Source organism: Ailuropoda melanoleuca, chromosome 16, assembly GCF_002007445.2.
Source record: "Ailuropoda melanoleuca isolate Jingjing chromosome 16, ASM200744v2, whole genome shotgun sequence".
Taxonomy (NCBI): Eukaryota; Metazoa; Chordata; class Mammalia; order Carnivora; family Ursidae; genus Ailuropoda; species Ailuropoda melanoleuca.
This window is the reverse complement of record NC_048233.1, coordinates 21,875,359-21,899,324: the sequence shown is the minus strand read 5'-3', so window position 1 is coordinate 21,899,324 and position 23,966 is coordinate 21,875,359. Positions and strand designations below refer to the sequence as shown.

General features: G+C 33.2%; 1 protein-coding gene across 13 annotated transcripts in view; it reads left to right on the top strand.

Annotated features, from left to right (window-relative positions):
• The window catches only part of SOX5 (SRY-box transcription factor 5), a 960,947-nt gene that overhangs the window by 563,282 nt on the left and 373,699 nt on the right, over nucleotides 1-23,966 (top strand). Inside the window, exon 1 of one of the 13 annotated variants that reach the window (XM_034644608.1) lies at nucleotides 8,430-9,288. The exons of 10 other annotated variants lie outside the window; for them this stretch is intronic. Coding sequence is in view for 1 of the 3 variants with exons in the window: in XM_019795326.2 (XP_019650885.1) it covers nucleotides 10,133-10,170 (38 nt within the window). In the remaining 2 variants the exon portion in view is untranslated. Of the gene's footprint in view, nucleotides 1-8,429; nucleotides 9,289-9,939; nucleotides 10,171-15,120; nucleotides 15,568-23,966 lie in introns of those variants that run through there. 2 more of the 13 variants (XM_019795326.2, XM_019795329.2) reach the window with 2 other exon arrangements.

Below are 23,966 nucleotides of genomic sequence, written 5' to 3'. Positions count from 1 at the left end.
ATGTTCCCTTCTGGTAGATTTACATTTTTTAAAATTCTTTACATTTGAATCTATCTATTTGGAATTTATACTCCTGTTTGCATTGGTCATGAGGTAATTGTAGAGCATTTGTTGAATGCTGCCTATATCATTTATGAAATAGAATATACTAATTCCCCCCTCTGTGTTTGTGTACTTTTTTCAGTACTTTCCATTTTATTCCTTTGGTCTTTGAATCCATTCAGTATACATCTATTTAAAAATTATTGAGTGTCTATATTATATTTCTGGTAATCTGAGCCCATATTCATTTTAAGAGTTTTTCTAATTTGTCCTCTTTGTTTTGTTGTTTGTTTTCACATTAATTTTTGAATGAATTTATCTAGTGCTTTAAACATATGCTGGTATTTTCATTTGAACTTACTAAGTTTATACATTAATTTAGAAAAAAAGTGATATATTCTATGATATCGATGCTACCCCAGGAACATGGTATGTTTTTCAATATGTGTTAAAGCTTTCTTCAAATGAGTCTTGTATGTGAATGTTTTTTCTTAGCTATTTTATCTTTTGTGTTACTAATCTTAATGGGGTCTTTTTTCCCCTTCATTATTTTTTAATAGCTGGGATTAATCATGTATATGAAAGCTATTGATTTCTACATATTACTTTTTTCACCCCACTGTAATTTTAAATTCTCATAGTGCTTCTGGGGGTTTCAACTGATTCTCTGATCTGTATTTTATTAACTCCAACAGACTAATTCTAAATTCCCAAAGTTCCGAAAATGGTCATCATATTTTAAGATCACTTGTTATTTAAACTCCCCACAGAATGTTATTTGTTTCGCTAATTAATACTTTTATCATTTTATTTTGGATTGCATATAACTTTTGGAAGTAGTTCTTTTGTACAGTGTAATAGGCACTAGAATTGTAATTGGAGGACTTGGGTTGAAATTTTGGTTCTGCTTCAGACAGGCTGTGTATTCAGAAGCTAGTTAATTAAAAAAAAAAAATTTAGAGGTGGGGGAGGGGCAGAGGAGAGGAAGAGAAAGAATCTTAGGCAGAGTCCATGCCCAGCCAGCGGGAAGCCTGATAGGGAGCTCTATCTCACAACCCTGAGATCATGACTTGAGACTAAATCAAGAGTTGGATGCTTAACCAACTGAGCCACCCAGGTGTCCCAGAAGCTAGTTAATTTTTGTTCTTGTACTTCAGTTACTTTTTCTGTGACATGGAACTAATATAAGTAACTAAGACACTCTAGATTTGTCTTGGAAATTAAATGAATTAATCGGTGTAAGAATAGTAAATTTCTTGTTGGTAAAAACTTGAGATATCTATATATCTAAAGACATAGATATCTTTATCTTTTTATCTATCTATCTATCTATCTATCTATCTATCATCTATCATCTATATATTTGGAACAGACAAGAATGTCCATATGTTATGCCAGGTCATAATTCCTTGGGGGCAAAAAATTGTCTTTGTGTCCTCAACTTTTATTAAGAGTGCTCTGGCCAGAAAAGATGCTCATTAAAAACATTATGTGTATTAATTTTTTTCTTTTTTCTAGTCTAATAAAATTCAGGGCACACACTCATTACTAGAATAATGTTTATTAAGTTGACTTGCTCATTAAGACTAAGAATGATGGTATACTCATAAAGACTGAATAAATCTGAAGTTTGGTCCCCAAACCAGAAAGGACATGAGTGGCATGTGTGTGTGTGTGTGCGCGCGCGCGCGTATGTTCATTTATATATAATATATATATATATATTTTTCCCCAAGATGTTCTTAGGATTCTGGAATATCTTACAAATGCTTATATAGTCTTTTAATCTATGCTTTAACTTTAAGCAAGATTTTAAAATAAATGTTTCTGATTATAGATCCATGATTTGTTTAGGGTTAATTAATAGGTATTTTGAAATACTAATATACCATTTGATACCTAAATAGTTCTTCAGCTTCAGGGAAGTTTACAAATATCAACTTATCTTTTCCCTCCATTTAAGAAATGTGAAGTATAAACAATGAAATCTTGACATATATATAGATAGTTTACAATACAAGTATGAATTAAAGATTCTATACATATGAATTGAGTAATTGAATGAATACATTCTTCTGGTCATATCTGTTTTCTTGCATTTTCATCCTTTGTATAGTCAGACTGAATTATTTTCTAAATTATGGCAGTAAATCATTTTTGTTAACAATAACATGAATAAAAAGTTGTCTATTTGGCAGGGGTTCTATAGAGTGTCCACAAAAGTCATTTTAAAAACTAGGTTTTCTTGAACACAATTTACCCGTTAGGATTTCTAACATTTCAACTTTTTAGTTTATCTTTCTGTTTCTCATTTGATGTTGTGAAATTCTGGATAAAAGTAAAAGCCCTTACACTTATTTCTCTATACATGCCAGTCACTGTTATCACACATATATGGCATGTTAAATATAGTAAAAAACTGCTTTTAATTCTCTCACTGAATTAGGTAAAGCTAATAAACGTAATTGTACTTATTGGAGACAACGAAAGTTGTGACCTGAAAATTAAAGTACAACAAATTTTCAGAATTACAAAAAGATGAATATTGTCATAAAATTAGTTGTTTTGAAAACATGGTCATTTTCTATAACCAGTTAAGTTCTCCCATTGATTTTAACTTCACTGAATTTAGCAGAATTAACTTTCATTAATAAAAGATTTATTTTCCTCATCATCTTATATTGTTGTGTGAATGTAGAGTTATGACATACTTTAAAGGATTAAAATAACCTGCAAGAACTAGTTGCAAAACTTTTTTTAAAAGGGGATATAATTGGGAAAAATGTAAGAAATTTTATTTTGCAGATTATAAATTGATCAAAGGCAAGATTATAGAGTCAGAATTTGAGAGTTGAGAGGCACATTAAAAATCATTTTCCCTGCGATGTTGGAGACTTAGTCAAGACCATGCCACTAGTAAGGAGGGACTAGTGGCTATCTTAATACAAGCTCCTAACTTGCAGCTTAGTCATAATCTTTTCCCCTGGGCTACTCTAGATGTAAGTAGACTGAACATAATTAATAGGTAACTTTTTCATTTACTATGAATAAGATTTATTTATCATTTACTTAGTAGATGATCAAAAGTAGACTATAGACGATAGACAAGTGTAGTTAACTTAAAAATGAAGCTAAGTGTTAAAATGTTTTCATACTTTACTCAGTTTTAGCTCTTCTTTCTTTCTTTTTTTTTTTTTTTAAAGATTTTGTTTATTTATTCGACAGAGATAGAGACAGCCAGCAAGAGAGGGAACACAATCAGGGGGAGTGGAAGAGGAAGAAGCAGGCTCACAGCGGAGGAGCCTGATGCAGGGCTCGATCCCATAACGCCGGGATCACGCCCTGAGCCGAAGGCAGATGCTTAACCGCTCTGCCACGCAGGCGCCCTTAGCTCTTATTTCTACTATGATTAGTTAATATCAAGAAATACATACAACTACAGTAAAAAAGCTTTCCTGAAAGTTGTGTACTAAAATATTTTGCAGAAATCATCTACTATGTAAGAACCCAAGCCACATTGTAGCAATACTATAGTGCACTTCTCACTTTGCATCTGCCTCTCAGTAAAATGCTAGAGCAATACATTCCCTGAATTTCTTTCCAGGTTGAGAGATTATAATACAAAATTTGATGGTCAAGAGCACTCTTTTAAGGTATGGTCCCTTGTGAATGGCTTCTATTCTCATGGGTTATATGGATTTTTTTACTCAATAGGAGTCATGATTTTTACCGCCGGAGTGATTGGTTCACGTCCTTCTCATCCTCATGAACTGACAACCATTAGACATCACCACTTATCATAAAGAGAGATGATTGTGTAATGAGTGAAAAAATGAAAGTATAAGTCCAGTTGTTCTTATCTTCCTAATACACACACTTTACCTGAAATTATTCTTTCTATAAGACAGAAATTCCATTGCAAAGTAATTACGTGGGGACCAATAAAATGGGCCCCTGTATTTTCCCCAGGATTCCAAAAATTATAATCATATTAAGAGAATGTTGAGAAATTATTTTTTAAAAGAGCCAAGTTATATGATTAGTACTAATTCTGATGTTTATTATCACCATGGGATAAGAGTACTATTAGTTAACTGTTAATAACTATTGTACAAAGAACCATCTTTTATATCAAGTTATTTGTGAGGATGGGGCAATCATTACTCAATCTTACTTTGTCCAGTTTGGACAGTCACTTAGCATTAAGACATTCTTATGAACACTTTCCTGTGCGCTCAATATTTAATTATTGTTAGGCTATATTGAGATAAATCAGCATTTGGTGCCTTTAGAGAACTTTAGAGGAAAGATGTAATAAGTTTGGTGTTCTCCATCTCTGCACCTATTAGTTTTGGGACCTCAGATAAATTAATTAACTTTTGTTTGTTAGCCATGCTTCCTTCATTTGTAGGTGAGATAATGGAGCTATGTATCTCATGTAGTTTTTTTTGGTATTGAATGAGATAATTTGTTTTATATGCATCACAGTTATGGGAGAAAGTTCTCAAGAGATAAAATTTATGATTTTTAAGTTACTTCAAATTATTCTAAAGGAGATAAATATTAAGATATCAAACAGTGGGAACAATGACTGGGAATGCCTTCATCTTTGAGACAAGTATGAGACTAGAGTTTCTAAAATGAAAAAGAACACTAGTTGGTCAAAAATGTGATCTGAGGAAAATTCATATTCTAACTAACCAACTGGCAATACAGAAAGTAGGAGGGTACAAAAACCTTGAATTTATAAGCTCTTATTATATGCCAAATTCCTGGCAAAAAAAATGTATTATGGTAAACTGAAATTTTACATATTCTTAAAAAGATGAACTATTGAATTCCTAAGGTGTTTTTCTGAAAAGGTTCAATTACAAGACTCTAGTCTACTTAAAGTCCACTGTAAGCTATACATGATAAATAGGTCATCGTCAGCTCATCAGGCATTTGGTGAATGACTCACAGATGTATATTGGTTGGAAGATCTTTTTTTTTTTTTTTTTTTTTTGAGAGGGTGGGTTCTTTTTAAATGTTTTTGTGACAAAGTAAATAACATTACAGGGGAAAATAGGTGTATATTTTCTTAATGCTTCTTGTGTCAGGTTAAGTCAGTTTAATGTTGGTATTGTCTGAGACTGATTTGGTTTAAATTTATTGTGGTTATAATGCTAAAAGTTCTATTTCTCAAAAATAACCCTCCAAATTCCATGAAATGTGAAAGCTGTAACTTGATGATAGGGACATATTAAAATATTAAAGTGTAATCTGTACCTGTGACAACATACTGCAATTTCAGTTATTAAAATAGAAGAAGTGTAACAATTATATCTTAAAATAGAGGAATAAAACACTCATTTTAAAATGAGAAGAAAAATATTAGAAATGTTTGCTTGAAACAATGTCTGCAAAGGGTTAAATTTGAAAATAACTTGTTTATGATCTTAAAAGTTGCTGATATTCTCTTTGAGAATTTTCCAGCAGTATTCCCTAGCATATCTTATATTTCTTTAGCTTGTGTGAGTCTCCTTTTTATATTTGCAATGGAAACAACATGAGCTCAAAAGCACACTTTTTCAGGTTCATTCCATTTTCCATAATACTGTTTCGCAGTGTCAAACAGACTCATTAAATAAAAAATTGTTTTGTGGAGTTTCTATTGTAGGTTGTTCTCTGTTCTCTAAAGATGTTTTTATATTTGTATATCTGTGTTTGTAGACATTTTTATATTTCTTACCAATTTGGTTATTCAGTTATCATGTACACCATTTTTTGTTCATTTGCTTATTTATTTTGGTTCTAACTTTTCTTACCATATTTACTTTAGAGGGCTTGGATATGAAGCAATTTGAATTTTAGTCTCTCCTGTGTGTGTGTGTGTGTAATTAGATTTGTTACAGATTTTTTCTTGACTTCTTTTAAAGCTGTAGGACTTAACTAGGAATGCCTGGCTGGCTCAGTCAGAAAAGCATGCTACTCTTGATCTTGGGGTCATGAGTTTGAACCCCACTTTGGGTTTAGAGATTACTTAAATAAATAAATAATAAATTAACTTAAAAAAAAGCTATAGTACTTAACTTATTGGTAAGCATTTAATAGATGTTTAGTGAATACTAAAGTGTGTCTTAATTTACAGACATTATGAAAGCTTCTGGAGACCTACTTATAATAATATAGCAAAATTACATTGGGGTATTTGTTCTGATGTAGAGAATATTGGATATATAATAAACTGGATATCTTAAACTTTTCAGGTAATTGATAAAGAATATAGATTTATTTAACACATATCGTGTATTAGTCATTAACACATATTTAAACATTATAACAATATAAAATAAAGAGATTTATAATAATAATTTACTATTAAACATTGGATAGATTGGATCAATTCAATCATTTAATAAGATTACCAATGACAGGATTTGAGAAAAACATTTTGGAACTGCCTTCTTCTTTCCTGATATTCTAAAATCTTGCAGAAATGCTAATTTGCAATATAGAATTCGAATGAAAGAAAACTTTTGCGGCCTAGAGAGATACATTCAAAAATATTTATTCCATTCAACCAGCAAACACAGCATTAACTTAGTGCCCATGAGATTATATCAAATTTAATTTTACTAACAATTATTTGAAAGCCTTTAGGTCTCTTAAAAGTAAGTATCATCTTGGGATGTTAATTCAGCTATAAATTCTGGATTGTTATTTTATTCTGTATTATGGTGTCACAAGTGAAATAAGATCTGGCTTTAAGTAATAAATGGGCCACTAATTAGTTGTATGACTTTAAATTCCTTTTGCCCAAGTTTAAACACAGGGAAACAAGGATATACCAACCCACTCTTTTCTATATTGCTTATGATCCATGAGCTAATCTATGTGAACAAAATTCCTTATGGGCTTGGAGTTCCATTAATTCAAAGTATCATTATTAGAATAATCATTATTATATTTGGCTAATTTTCTGTCTAGTTCCTAGTCTGTTTCAGTTTGTTTAGCAGGCATGATTGTGCAAGAAATAATTTGTTTTTGAATGGCTATAGGAATGTTTATAGAAACATGTTGAGATTGTAAACTAACTTCCAAAGCATTTAACATTTTCCTATATGCTCATTGTGTTTATTTGACATATGTATACTTACAAATACATATATCAAATGTCTGTGAAAATAAAACCAAAGACAAGGAAGATTCCAATATGAGCATCTTTCCTTTATAGCATAGTTGGCCTCAAAAACTCATGCTCTCTTTCTTACCTGCTCTGGTGACCTTCTGGATTAGAGTTTCAGAGAAACAACCAGAGGTAGTAGCTGTAGCAAGACAGCAGCTGGGACCATACGGATCTCAGCATCCTGCCTTATGGCCATTATCTTTGTTTCTATCTTTATGCTGCCACTATGTCTCCTTCTTGTGCTCTCCCTGCATCCTCTCCTTGCTGCCTCCTCCTCTTCCTGACTTCAGCTCCCATTGCCCCTTGTAGCTCACCCTCCCTCCTTCTTCATTTTTCTCTATTGATATAAGATGAAACAAGATACCCTAATTAGGAAATCTTTTAAAAACTATTTTTTAAAGTGTGTGCAGCCATGCAGCAACCATTCCCTAATTCCCATAACCACTGTTAACAATATAAAAAATTATTTCTTGTATATTTTATCAATTAGACTGTATTAGCTTGTAGGTCCCATAAGGGCTGAAAAAATAGATACTTAAAATAAATGCAACAATTTTCTTATTTTTCTGTGTAGGAATGGGTTGTTGCTGTAATAAAAAAATAATTTGAGGCTAACAAGAAGGAAGAATAGTGAGTAATATCATTCCCCCTTCCCCAACTGCTGAAAAAGAAAATCATGTCAGCATCAAGTCATTTTTGCCACATCCCTTGTTAACAGCTTTTTCAGGGTGGGTCATAATTCTGTGTTTTGTTAGTGTCTTAACTCCATAGTGACATGCTTAAATCTTATTCCACAATGATTTTGTTGTATATATACATTTATTTTTAGGATACCTTGTGAATGATGGATCCTATTATTAAGTTTTTATCAACTTTGTCAAAAAATGTATAAGCTTTCAATGAAGAATGCATTTATTAATATGAGAAGGTTAATGATTGGTTTTGCTGTTTGGAATATGTGTAAGGTGTCTCATTGTGTATGTCTAAAAAAGTAAACTTACTGTCTGCCTGTCGCCAGAAAAAAAAAGTGGGACCTAATCAAACTGCTATGGGGTCAACCCTTGTGGTTTTAAAGGCCCTTAATGTTGTCCAGCTGCAAAATAAAAGGAATTGGGAGGGGAAGTTGGAAGGAGTGGAGGGGGTTGGGGGGGAATGTGTGGAAAAGAACAGGGAGTCTGGCTTTTATTTTTTTTTTTTTAAAGTGAGTTCAGTGCCAGCCTGGACATTGGCTGTGCAGACTATTGAGCCATTGTCTGCTCCATTTCCAGAATAGCCCCCAGTTAATCACTTCGGCTTTGAAGGGAATTTCCTCGTGGAATTCTCCACAGAAAATCTAATCAACTGACCTGCCCTCTCAACAATGGAAGGCTTTTTTTTCTCTCTTTCCCTTATTGGGGCGGGCTCTGTAATGTAGCCTTTTGTGCAGAATGAACCCTCCCAGTAGGAGTGGAGAGCGTGTGTGAGTGACTGAGTGTGTGTGTGTGTGTGTGTGTGTGTGTGTGAAGAATGCACACTATCTCGTGTTGGTGAGTGTGTGCTTACTCCCTGACCAGATGCTGCGGTGCACGGGGCAGCCACCATCTCTGCATGTGTGTCTGTGTAAGTGTCTTTCTCTGTGTGTGTATGTGCCTCTGTCATTTCATGTCAAAGGTACATTACCTGATTACCTTCCTCGCCTGCCAGATTTTTATCTAGATAATTGGAACTGCTATGGAGGCTGTGCCTTGCCAGCCCGCTTAGGATCTGTAAAGCCATAGTTTGTCCACCTTGTTATCTGTGGCTGCCTGGGCAGAGGAAATTAAAGAGATCCACAGCCAGGGGAGCGCTTCTTTACCCCTGCCCTCCCCAGCAATCCCAAACAGGACAGTTTGTTAGTACCATCTTTTTTGTTTTCATTTTTTGGTTTGGTTTGGGTTTTTGTTCCCTCGTGTGCGTGTTATTTTGGCATGTGGATACCTGTTCCCCTCCACATCGCACATCGTGTTTTATGGAGTTTGGAGCTGAGGAAACTTTGGTCGGGTTGCCAGGACGTTCGCACCACTTTGTGGAAAGCACGAGCTAACAGTGAGACCGACAGAGTGAGTGACAAGTTGTTTACAGGTTTCCTTGAAGGGGCCTCTGCTATATTTCAATCTGTCAAAGTTGCTTTTCTTCCCTCAGAACAATGCCTGATTGTTGTGTGTATGTGAGAGTGTGTGTGTGTGTGTGTGTGTGTTTCCGTGTGCGCAAGGAGAGAGCCTAGAAAGGGGTGAAAAGGAATAACAATTCTTTGTGTAAAAATGATATTACCAACATTTAATTTTTTTGCTTAATTAGTTAATAAATGCAGTTTAGTCATGGTTCTCTTAGTGTACACATTTCTCTTTTAATCAGCAACAAATGCATTTTAAAAAATCATACTGTTTTGTGTGCGTATGAGTGTGTGTGTGTGTGCATGCGTGTGTGTGCATGCGTGTGTGACTTTTATTATTTAGAGGAGAGAGAGTATGGGAGACGTGTTAAATGAGTTGACTTCTCACATTCGGTGATGTCTAGAAGAGAGAATTAAAAGGAAAGGACAGGCACCCTGAGGTTGTCTAGTGCCTTGCAGCCGGAGCGTGCAGCTCCGCGGAGGGGGGAGCAGCCAGACCCCGCTGCTGGAAGTGCGCTACCCCTTTAAGAGACTGGTCAAGGAGTCCTAGGAGAGGGAGAGGAGGGTGGGGGGGGAGAGGGGGAGAGAGAGAGAGAGAGAGAGAGAGAGAGAGAGAAGGAGAGAGATTGAGAGGGAGAGAAGGAGGGAGGGAGAGAGGGAGTGAGAGAGAGAGAGAAGAGAAGAGAAGAGAGAAAATCAATTGGTTTAGAAGGTTTGGACTCACTTGACAGGTTCAGTTGGAGACGATCATAGGTGGCTGCTGTGACAAAGGGAAATTGTGCTTTTCCAGCATGCTTACTGACCCTGATTTACCTCAGGAGTTTGAAAGGTGAGTACAGTTTTCCCCCCTAATATATTGAAGTACAACTCTCATTTTACAGTCATCTCTGAATCAGTTGGAAGATGCTTCCCTAAAACGTGTTTGTTAGAAAAGCTTTTAGCTAGTGCTTCTGCAATCTTGTTAGCTGATTTTTGTTGTGATTGCCCAGACCAAATTGAACTGATTGGCAAAGTCTCCGAGATTTCTGCTAATGTTTTTAGGTTGTGTCCTATCACAGGAAATTAAACGAACATTAAGCATCTCTCTCCCTTCCACTTGCTGGTTTTCTCTTTCTCATTCACTCTCTTACTTTCTTCCTTCGTTGATATTTTTCTCCCCTCTTCACCTTTTTAAATGCTTTTGTGCAGAGTGTTACTGTTTTCAATATCTCTGTCTTGTAATTTCTGGGGTGACAGAAGGTTTCAGTGGTGGTTAAAACGGAGGCTATAAGTTCCTATTTGATCCTTCCGTAAAACTTTGGAGCCTGCTTAGTAAAGCACATGACCTTTTGTTGATAGAAGAGAGTAGATTTAAAAAAAAGAAAAGAAAATTTAACATCACAGCAATGTATCAGTATATTACTCTTGAAATGTCAAGAAAGGGGGAATGGGGATGCTCCCTTTCTAAGTTTTAGTAGCTACTTTTTGTGCTAGTTGTCTTAAACTAATTTTGATTTACTTCTATTTTTCTCTTTTGCTATGATGGGAATGAGTGCATTTGTAATTAAGTAGTTCCTATTTAAAGAAATATGTGCAATATCCTTCCATTTGATGTTGTTGCAAGTAAAACAGGGCTTTGAAAGAATTTTAGCCCTCTTCGTGTTCCTATAAGTACACATTGCAGTTTTTAAATTTGAGTTCTTATCCCAGCATAAGTTCATTTTTTGGAACTATAAATAGAATTTTGTTTGCCATTAAAAAGAATTCAAACTTTGTATTCTGTATGGTGAATTAAAAAAAAAAGCTAAAAAAAGCCAGGATGCATGATACCCAGGCTTTTTTTCATTTTCATGAAAGCTACCTTCTGTATAAACATTTGTTGTATCTGACTATGCAATGCAAGCTAGGTGCTAGACCAGCTGGTTAAAAATATGCTAAGTCAAGCTGTTCATCGCTCAAACGACTGAATTTGATATGAAAAGACGAAAAAAGAAAGGACAAAGATTAAAACATTCTAGAAGTGAAGCAATGGAAGAGAAGAAGGGTATTGAGAATAAAATAATGCTTGAATGTGGTCACATATTAGAGAAACCAGCATCAGATCAAGGAAGAAAGTAAAATAACCAATATATATACTTTAATACTATCTTCTTTCTTTCTTTCATTTCTTCTCTTCCTCTCTCTCTCTTTCTTTTTTAAATTAGGGTGCATCTTCACAAGATAATTCCAGTGAATGACTGAGTTTTCTTAACAGTCTTGAATTAATTTTTTCAAAGTTCTATATATTAACTCTTGAAAATAGTTGGCTTTTGTTTGGAAATATAGCCTATTTCATATGTAGATATTGAAATTATACTGGGACATACTAATTCTTAATGTCGCAGTTTGTTAATATACCACAGTAAGTTTTCTAGCATGTACAGAGTAGCACATGATTATCTTCAACTCTATACTTTTTGAAAATAAAACTCTGTATCTGATTTGTAAGCCTGTTAACAGACTGTTCTTATAAAAAGGTAGTTACATATTAACAGGCTGTAACCTATTTCTCTATATAGGCAAGCTTTCCTGCTGTGAACTTTATTTGTATTTTTTCAATTATCTCCTTTAAACTAAACTTTTCCCCTTACTATTCTGATGTTCAAATCTCTTAACATATTTTTTCCTCCTGGTGAGAATTTCATTTATTTTTTATTTTTTTGTCATCCAAAGGCATGCTTTTCTTGCTGGCTAACTAAATAAGCAAATGATAATCAATAGAGTTATTAGTATAGACAGCATATTTAGAAATATTAGTAGCTAAAATAATTTTTTAATGTCATACAATATGAAATTTCTTAATAATTTCCCCTGTGGTTGTAATTGGTAATACAGACAAGAATCTCGTAATTCATTACTATTTGTTTACATTGAATTTGTACGAGTGAGTGTATCTATAGTCACCCACATAGAGTATATCTTGCAGACTAAATATTGAATATTTATATTCTCCAAAGGAGGTATGTATACCATAACTGCACTATCATATATAGTCAGCCTTTTTTGTTTTTTCAACTATTGCAACTTTCATTGAATAAGTAGGTCATTTCCACTGAGTGTTAGTTTTTATTCTGTTTGCTCACCTGCCATAGATGAGTTGTTCACTCAAACTTAGTCATAAATCTGAAGAGAGGGTTTCTACATCTCTTTATGAATTAAAGGCATTTTCTCTAGAGGATATAAATAAGTGCTTTGGGATTCATGTATTTTGGAAGTTTTATGTGACCTTTTTTTCTAACTTCATTGGTGGGGTCTTGTCTGTCTTCTTTTATTCTTTCCAACCTGTGGACGATTTGGAACTTTAAGGAATATCCATAGCTTAAATATCAGGATCAAAATTTGGATTTAAATTTGTTATGTCTGTATTATCGGCCCTAGAAATGAACATGGTCAGTACTTTCAGACTAATAAGCACTTGTTAAATAATTCAGAAGTAGTAACAGTTTCATTGTCTGTTAAAAAAATGTTCAGGATGTAGAGCAAATTGAACGGTGATCCTAAAAAGTAAAGAAGTAGAAATGTTTTATTTTTATTTTTAATCATCCCTGTCATAATTGATTATGATTAAAGAAAAAACACAATTCTCAGGTGGGAGGTGAATAGGCAAAGTATGTTCTAAGGCATTATTTGTAAGCAAAGTCTTTTACATCATACTATTTAGGAGAAACATAACTGGCAACATGGTCTAAACGTTAGTAATAGCATCATGAGAAGGAACACTTGAACTCTCCTAAAATTTTTAAAAGAAGACAGAGTAATAGATAATAAAAAATTCAGACAGAAGGTTTTTCCTTTCAGAATACCATTAATTTTTTTCACATTTCTAGAATGAAAATATTTAAAATACTTGCCTTAAATATCAATATTAGATTGTTTCTGATGAATAAAAAAGCAATTTTTGATACTATCAGTAGTATCAAATTTTAAATTTATTTCCTTCATATTTATATTTATCCTATTTGATTATAGTGTAATAGTTTTATGACTAAGCTACTTGTTAGACTTTCTAATTGCTTTATGTTAGAGATTTAATTAAAAAGCAAGTGTAACATGATTGCTTAAGAAGACAGTCTGATAATATCTAGAAAAAAAAAGTTGGGATTGAAGGTAGTGGGATGAAGCAAATTAAGCTTATAGTATCACCTCTTTGCTTCTCTCAAAACGGGTGCAGACAACAGACTATTTTCTGCATGTTGAAAGGAACACTATGGGAATAAAACCTTCTGCAATAAAGACCTAACTTACTTTATATTCCCATCAAATTTATTTGTGTGCCTATTGACTAAAGAAATAGGGGTTTTTTTGACATTAGGAAAATTTTAAGTTTTTTTTTTTTTTCTGAAGAGACAAATATAAATCAGGTACTGTGAAAAGCTTATTTGTGTAATTACCATGAAAAATAACTATTAGCGGGTTGCAAGAATATCTCTGACATTAGCGGTACTTGAATTACCTAAAGTTTGGCCACAGTAATAAAATATTTATTACCCAGACAGATTTATTCAGCTTTGTTAGAAACTTTATGAGTGATAAGTACATTCAAGTTAACAGGTAACCTCCAGGTGTGAATCAAAGGAAAGTTATCTTTTCACATCTGTCGCCTTATCGCAACTGTAAACTTGTAAGTTTGATATTGTATTTTTAGGATGTTCTGATATATGCCTTTGTTCATTTTATTAATTTTTATTTACTGCTACTTTGTAGAGGAAAAGGTGCCTACAACTGATTATAGATTTTAATTACTATCTCAATAATTTGCAAGTTAATTTGGCTAAGATAATTAGTTTAGAATACAGCTTGCCTGAAGTCCTGGACATGCTATACTTCTATCACACTTTAGCACTGTCCTGAAGACTTAGCAGGAGACCTGACTGATAACCAAGAACAATTAAGGGTTAAATGTCAGGTGGCACAGTGTACTGCTCAGTGCTTAGCAGGTTGACAGATATAGAGATGTGTGAATATTATGATTGCTTCACATGTTGATGTGTTTTCTTATCTTATGTTTCTCAAATATAATAAGCATATGATAACATGATAACGTATTTACCTGTTCTTAGGGAGCTTTTAACTGAAATCTGTGTATGCATCATACCTGAGAGGCAAATAACAAGACCAACTCTAATGCTTTAGCACATTACTTCTCCGTAGAATTGGAAGCTATTTGAAATGGATTATATTCATAATGCATTTAAAAAGCAAAATTACATTCATGGATAAAGTCTGATCTTTATTGTCTGTTCTTTCCACTATCAATTCTCCAAACACCTAATGAGTATATGTATAGCACAGATGTGTATTACGTAGATTGAACATCTCCCTTTTTTTTTATAGATCAGTTAAAAAAATTAGTATAATGGATGGATTTTTGTTTTCTCCCATAATTTATTATTCATTTATAAGTTCAATGAAGTTAACTAATAGCATGGGAAATAAACCAATCTGGTATCTCTCTTATACTAACTCACATACAGTTTAATGTCAGGTGTCTGACTCAGATGATGGCAGTCAGATAAAAAGATGTTCAAAGATTTAACCAAAACATGAGACATCGTCCTTTTAATGGAAAAATTCTGTTGAGCAAGAAATGGACTAAAACATAGCAAATTCTTTCTTAACGTCATTCATTCTGTCCTTTCCTTTTCATTGATTGATAGCATCATCATTTATATTAAATATGAAACTTGAATGCTATATGGATGAATATGATTAAATGATATTGCTAGAGAAGAAAAAAATAAGGACCGTTAGTATTTTGCTGAAGTGAACAGTGTTTATTTGGGACACTTTAAGAGAATGCTTCATATTCTTTCATTTTAACCAGGAACTGATAATGGTTCAAGAGAAGACCTTTTATTCTCTCTGATTTCTGTGTTTTCTCCTGCAGTTTGGAAACTGCATCCCCTTCCTTTTAGCATTATCTATTCTTCTCTTCACTTACTAGTTGAGAGTTCATACATCTCCTCTGGAGATCCTGTGGCGTATGGTTCTGCTTGTCCAATAGGGGGGTGTTGCATTTCTACACATTCAGTATCCTTTTCCCTTGGAGCCTGAGAGTAAAACCTCAGCAGTACTCCCTGCCTTTGCCAGCCTGAGGAGTCAGAGACTCAAAGTTGTTCCCAGCTCTTGCGCCTTCATTGTAGAGCTGCATTCTGCTCAGTGGGCTGCCGAGAAGGACCAGACCGAAACAAGATTTAGAAGAATTCTGGTGAGAACTGTTTATAGGGATATGGTATTTTAAAAGAATGTGGTAAACAAACAGAATTGTGGCATAAACAAAGATAATTAGCATAAACAATGTCGTTTTAGGACAGGTGGTTTAAAAAAACAAACAAAACAAAAAACCCAAATATGAACCCAACTTGAATGCTGCCAGTTTGGAACCACTGAACCTTAATCTGTACTTCATGAGAATTACCCAGGTTTGTTGATAAACTTGTTAACATGCTTTTTCTGTTTCTTTTGTATCATTTTCCGGTCATTATGCCCTTTTGTCACCCAGCTTGAAAGTAATTAATCTATTACAAGGTAGTTTAAGGACTTTTACCCATAAAACATGACAGAAGGAAAATTAAAAACAAAAGCTTGTAGATGTTCATAGGCATTTGAAGTCAGTGTTGAACCTTAAATCAATTCATACCTGAATTCGTCTCATTGTATTTTAAATCTCTTTCTTTTATCTAAGTAACATTTCAGTCACTTGGCTCTTTAATGTTAATACATTTACTTTTGTCTTGCCTTAGAATTCAGAGTTGGCTTTTTTTTTTTTTTTTTTTTTTGCTATGGCTGAATCATCACTTGTGTTATATGTTTATTTCTAAGTGTTGCTTATTCTTCCTGTTTTCTCTATAACTTAGTGAAGATGGTGTAGCAGTATATATCTAGCTGGTGATCGTGCAATATGAAGATACTAGTTGTTGTGAACCACATTATCTAAACCTGCTATGCCGTCACGATGGATTTTTATCTGGAGACATTTAGGTTTATTACTAAATGACATTTTTTTCTTAATGTCTTATACTGAAATATTTTGACTTTATTGAAATGTGGCATGTGATGAACAGAAAGCTGTTTGTTTTTCTTGCATTAAGGACAAAAGTTTTTTTGGTAAAGCTAAAAAGATTTTTTTTTCCTCTTCACTTTCTCATGGAGACTGGGGAACAGGAATTCAAAGCAGGTATCTCTGGTATTCTGTAGCCCTTCTCTTTGCTGAAATGAAAGCATTTGTGAATGAGTTTTGGTTTCTTGGAGTTATAAAAATGTGTGTAAACTAGTAAACCATGTCTCATTCATGTGCTATGGAGATTTCTCGTACTTCAGGGACAAAAATAATTTGGCTACTAACGAATTAGGGCTACCTGCCAGTGCCAACACATACTGTAGGTAAGAGGAACACTATAAAGAAAAGCTGCTGGCAGCGAATCCATTGAAACTTTCATATGTAACAGCGTTCTATTTCTGCTCTTCACATCTTTGAAAGAATGTGTTTTTTAGAAAAGAAAATGTTGAGAAACTGAAAATATGATCTTTCTTAAAAATGTATTAGTAGCTTCATTTTTAATATTTCTCATTGTGGAGATGCATAGAGTTTGATTATGTTCTATGCACATGTGCCTCTCCCTTACCCATCCCAGTCATTTCTGTCACATTGAAACCTAAGAATCAGATGTACTGAGAATAGATGTAATATGAAGAAATGAAATTCACTGCGTAGGGCCAAAAAAAAAAAAAAAAAAAAGCAAGCATGTTCAAGACCTCATAAGGTTTTTATACTGGCAGTTTAAGAGAGTTAGATCAGTTGGGACACTGAACAGCAATTTTATAAATGAGTGTCCTCTCCTTAAGGGCTTCAGGAACACTACTGAGAAAAGAAGGGAAAGGGTTAACCGGCTTTGCTTGTTGATATATTTTTTTAATCTAGTAGTAAAAGAAGACACAGGCCCGATTAGTGTTTTGTTGGTACATTTTTCATCAAAATTTATTTTAAAATGTAGTCAGTGATTTACTTTGTTACTGATTTGGTTTTGTTTTGTTTTTTTGTTGTTTGTTTGTTTGTTTGTTTTTGTATTAATTAGGATCAAGATACCATGAGGATAGTTTGGGAACTGATTGTAGAACTTTAACATATGATCTGTTGAGCTGTCGTTTTAAGCAATTTTGTATTTATCTAATAAAAGGACATTGTAATGAAAAAGAAGCACAAACATTGAAAATGAGAAATAGCCTTCATATGAGAACACAAAATGAAAAAAATAATGCTTCATTTATGCTATACTTTTTCACTCACAGTTACTATAGGCTGCTTGACAAAGTTCTAAAACATTTTTATTCTAATTCTGGAAAGGTCTTACTTTGTTTGCCTACAATCATTTCTTTGGGTTATTTACCTGGGCCAGAGTTTGTTGGGCAATAATTTACAAAGTCCAAAGACTTTATTTTTACTCTTTTCCTGATGTCTCTTTGTTTCACGCCCCCCCCCCCTTATTTGCTATTGAGTTTCATCATATGTTTGAAAATAGTGCAGGAATATGTCACATAAAATTAACATTGCTATTTCTTTGCTTCTTTTTCATCTGCACTACAATAGATCTACGTTGAAGATTCGTTAGGATAATATATAATGTTCATATTCTTTAGTAGAGAAAGGAATGAGCTGGTGATCAAACTATTCAATTTCTGATTCATTTATTAATTCATTGTTGACCTTGAATGAGTGATAACTGAATATACAATATCAGATTCAGATTGTCATCTCTCCCATAATATCAGCAGGATGTGAAGAAAACTTTTATGTAATATTCCAAGTATCATTAATCAAACAACACCTAGGAGTAGAAAAACAAAGATAACAATGAATGCTATTTCTGAGGCAAGAACTTCTATTTCCCTCCTGCCCTAAACATAGCTAGAATCTGGGAAATAGAGGAAAAGTTATTGTTTTTAGAGCCCTAAGGATTATGGGATGTAAATATGGTGGTATAATTGTTTCTAAAAAAATTAACATTACTGGAAAAATAAGATAGATCTAATTTGACCTTTAAATAGTTTAGGGATATTTAATGATTTAAAAGCATTACTTTAGAGAAAGAAAAGCATATCCAAAAGATCCTGATAGCAATTTAAAGAATCAAAGTGAAGGAGCAGAATATATAGACTTTTATAAGTAAACTAAAAGATAATTGGGAGTCACTAACACTTCTGTGAAGAATATATATAATAGTATTCCAGCTTTAAAAATCTGAAGGTAGTATTGTGCATATTGAAGGGAAATTTTGAATTCAAGAAGTTTGGTAGCTCAAGATATGCTTGAATAAAATTGGGGGATATTTGAGATTTTGGATAGAGGCGAGGAAGTTGAGTGTCAGAGGCCTAAGGCATATATAACAAATGAAAAAAAAATTTTGTGGGTTTTGAGTATATTTCTCCTAACACATAGAAATATTTCCTCTTTTTTGATAAACATTTATATTTGTCAGTATCTTCACTGATTTTTTTGTTGTTGTTAAGTAAAACATATGGAAAATATTACTATCTGGGTGTAACATCTCAAGATCTAGTTCTCCCCTATGGACTGAGAAGTTTTGTGTCTTTGTGTATGCATCTGTAAAATGTGAAGATGGGCTGGGCAATTTCTAAAATCTCTGACCTTTGAAATTTCATTACTTTGCACTCCATTTGAAAGATCCCTGGCTCATTACTCTGTTTGTTTGGAGCCAGAGTATCTTATATAGCCAGCCTTTACATGTGGAATCACTTCTCAGTTTACCTGTCAGTTGAGTGGTATTGTGCAGGAACAAGTAACCATAGTATATTTTAGGAGTTTTAAATCTAAGTACTATCTGTAATTCTTATTTAGGATTAAGTTCTCAAGTTTGCTATGAGCTGTTTTGAAGCTGAATGTTTCAAAAGAGAGGATTCATGTCTTATGTACTTGAAACTCTCAGGCGCATCAGATCACCATCCTCAACTGTTAACAATATCATGAAAAATAAATTATATATGGACTATTGAACAAGAAACTATGGGGCAATATGAAAAGCATGAGAGTAGCATTTTAGATCAAAGAGCTGAATGTATTTATAAGAATAAGATAAAAAAGAGAAAAGGCTAGAAAGTAGAGCATCAGGACAACACTGGGGCTTATAGACAGTGTATGTCTTTATATGAATAAATAAAACACTGGGCAGCAAGTGGTAAGATCAACTAAGATTATGAACAGGTAGTCCAAAGAAAGATTTTAGGTAGCTCCCAAAATAAATTAGGCAATTATGAGGATCATGTCAACCAACATTATATGCATTAGTTGGTGGTTGGCAATTTTAAGAAAAGAAATTTTAAACCCTAAGAAGCAAGGAGTAGAGGAACAAGCAATGAAAGATGCACTTAAAAAGCTATATTATCTGAAAGGGCAAGCTTCACATATTGTGTTAATATGTTACATTCGGCAGATTGCGTGCTTTTTTTTTTTTTTTTTAACACAGTGTTTGGAAAAAAAAGTGTAGTTATACCATCCACAACATAATCTGTAACTCCGTATCCAAGGACTTTCTGTATTATATGTACTTTGAAAATATGGCTATGGTATGACAAAGTCCTTGTACAAATTAGTTATAAGTTTCAAATATAGATTCATATATTTAGGATAACATAGGAATTGGCTATTTGTTAAAATTCATTATTTGCTTGATAATTGTGACATAGAATTTTTTATTCTATTCCTGCCACTTTAAGAATGAAGAATGGGTGTTATTCTCTTATTCTCCTGGTACAGATATAAAGGTTGTAAACAAAACAAAACAAAACAAAACAAACAGAAAAGGACCTAGCTGAACCAGAACTACATTTAGAACTAGGACCAAAGGGGAATGTGCAAATATCCTACTGTTAAATAAGAAAGAAAATGTGGAAATTATCCAGTTGAGCAACTTACTGCTAATATATTTTATAATACAGCATTTAGTGATATAGAATGTTGGCATATGTTCCTACAGTTTCTAAATCAAGAATTAAAACTTTGTAATGTATAAGTCATTTAAATTCTTTGGGTTTCAGCCATGCATCTATTAAATGGGCTTTAAAATGAGTATAAAATTATTTATCCCCTAATTCTAGTGAGTCATTTTAAACTTACGAAAATTTATAAAAATATTTGGATATCTCTGAATGCAAGCCACTGAATTCAGACTTTGAAAAAATTGTATATATTTATTTGATAACATACATGTTAGCAGATGAAATAATGCCTGTAAGAAATTTATTGACTTATTTTTTAAAATTTTGTAGTAACTACAACTATAATTATCTTAAATGCACTTATGATAATTAATCTCAGGTAATTTTTACCTCCATAGCAGCAACATAGCATAGCTTCCTCTGCTTACCGCTAAGAATGAAATACCCTAAAAACACATCTCTTCCCCTTTAATATATTAGAAATATGATACACTAAAAGTTGTTTTTGCAAATGTCAGTATATCAAGTATTAAAATAATGAATTTCCTGATTTAACATATTCCTGTGTTTTAACCTACGCAAATTAAAACTCATTTATCTGTGTGTTGTCATAAAAATCATTTTGTATAAAAAATACTGGACGACAAAAGAATGATTTTTTTTTTATTAAGAGTAAAAAGGGTCACACGCTATTGCTTTGTAAAGCATTATTTGTACAAATATTTTGAAAATTGGAAAATAACTTGAAGAAAGTTATCTATACAAATGTAGTGTGCATCATAGATTTTCATAGTGAAAGTCACAGGAGTTTTGCTAGCTCCTATTTCTTAGACTCTGGGTGAAGCTTGGGAAAATTTATAGATTTCTTTTTATGGGCAGTTGTATAACAAGCAAACAAAAACATCCAAGAAACAGAACCTTTATTTTTGATATAAAATTGTTTTCCACTGATATCATCTGTTGAAAGCCAGAAGCCATCCAAAGTGCTGATACCAATTTAAGAAGATGATCTTTTGCCTTAATTATACATCTGGGAAATATTAGCTGAACATTTTGTGGAGAACAGTGAATACCTTAGTTGCCAGTTGTCTAAAATGCTGCTAATGATCGACATAGTGCCAGTGTTTTGATGGCTAAAACCTAGGCTGAATATGAATACAAAGAACACAGTTGGGGGAAAAAAAAGCGCACGTTTTATACAAAACAGATTTCAACCATCTGCTTGGCACTTAAATTTGCGACTATAGGCAATATATGAAAGAGACCACTGTCCACGTTATGAATGGTATCACTTTTATTGGTACCTTAGAAAAACCATCGGGTTTTGAAAGCATATACAACCAATGATTTTCTTCAGCTAAATAATGAAAACAAGGGCCTCAGCCAAAATTTTGTTCCCTCTGTAATCTTTTCTATGTCAGTCTTCTTTTCCTAGCAAAATGGGTTTTGCTAATAAAGTAGGTCTTAGTTCCACACCTCAGGATATTAAAATATACCAGACAACACTATGCAAGTAGCCCTTAGGACCAGAACCCCAGATGGTTATGAGATAAAATACTGTTTGCTTTAGGAATAGGTTATATTCCTGAGTCTGTTGCCTGAATACTATGGTGCATGTCAAATCAGCATGGAAGTTAATGGTCCAGAAGCACTTCTGAATTTAATGCTTTCCCATTTGTTCTGAATTTATAGTATTAAATCAGACCAGTGCTGTTTCATCACTAGTTCAGTAGGGGAAAATCATGCTATAGATAGTAAATTATAGGCAAAATCAAATTATTTGACCCATTTCATTTACCTTAAAGGTATGGGAGAAGTCCTCAATAAAAGAATATTGGCAAATGTTATGTACTAGAAGCTTTTAAATTTGTGGAGTGGTTGGTAGGAGCTATTATAGACTGTTACTTAGCACATAGTAAGCCAAAAATATATTTTGACTAACTAATTTGACTTATTTTATTTTCCTTAGCTGAAGTATATTTTGCATTTTTAAATATTGGGAAAATTGAGCTATTAGAATGTGTTAGATTATTAATTTGTCTAGGTTGTATGAATTGCCAAAGATATATTGCTTTTCAGTTTTTGAGGAAGAAGTATGTAATTTAGGAAGAATTATAAACAAACGCTCTCAGATTCCCCCTACGTTTGTGCTTTCCAATATGGTAGCCACTAGCCACGTGACACTTAGGCACTTGAAATGTGGCTAGTTTCAACTGAGATTTGCTGTAAGTATAAAAAACACACTGGATTTTGAAGACTTAGTTTGAAAGAAAGGATGCAAAATATCTTACTAAGATTTTTTTTTAGTACTGATTACATGTTGAAAAAAATTACATATGGAAATAACAACATTTTGCTATATAGACTTTAAAATATGTTATTTTCACCTGTTTCTTTTTACTTTTTTAACGTGGCAACTGGAAAATTTCAAATTACATGCATGGCTCTTATTTGTGGCTTACGTTATATTTCTATTGGATGGCACTGTTTTACTCCTTTCCACGGAGAGAAGAAAATTAAAACTTCATCTGTATCTGGATTCTAGTAGTTACAGCTCAGTAGGGTAGCAATGAATCAGAAAGAGTTAAGTTTTTATTAACCGTCTTCCCTTTTTAGCTTTCTTCTGTAAGAAGGTGAAGTTTTATCACTTCTTAAAAAGCCTTGGTAGTAACACTGACTTGCACAGATCTTTATATCATTTACCCAATGAGTTCTGTCAGTTTCTTCAAATTTCCATGGAGTTAAAATAGAAAAGAGATGTTTGCTTAAGGATTGTATAGGTTATTTTAGAGATTATATGTTTAAAAGGAAATTATATTTACTTTTTGAAATGCCACCATGTATATCTATCATTTCAACACTGGGTTTAAAGAAGTTTGTGGTTGGGTAGGAATACCTTCCCCTTTTGCATCCCAGCTGATTCTACACACAGTTTCTAAAATTGACCCACAAGATGTGATCCAAGCTCTTTCTCTATACATATAGAGACATACTAATAGAGATAGATATAAAGATAGCACTGACATTCAGTATGTACTTACTTATTCTGTGCCAGCCTTAGCCTCACAAAAATCTCTTTTGTTATCCCTATTTCACAAATGAAGAAAATGAAAGAAAGAGAGCTGCCTAACTTCCCAGGTAACAGGTGGCGGAGCTGGGATACAAATCCCAACAGTCCAGCTCCAAAGACCTTACTCTTAGCCATCAAATTGTAGTATTGACCTAGATGATAAAGTGGTTCCAGAACTTTATAATCTATTACTGAAGTTGCAGAAATTTCTCCATTCATTCAACAAATGTATTTCAAATACCAACTATGTCAGGCATTCTTGTAGTTGCTGAATAAACATTATTAAAAAATCAGATACTATAAATAAATAAATAACATACAATGATTGTGTTACAGACTTCTAGCTAGATGGTGGATATCCAGACACATTGACAGTTATATAAAGGTTTCTTGGTAAAGGCCTCTTGAAACTGTTTTTGAGAGATACCAATTTCCAGTGCACATTATAGATGGAATTTCCTTTGAGAAGTGTAACTATGTAAAATTTCTCAAATATCTCTTTCTTAAGTCCTTTACAGTGGACTTCTTATGGAAATAATATCTTTATGGATAGGCAGTATCTGTGCTGAGAAAGTTTATCTGAT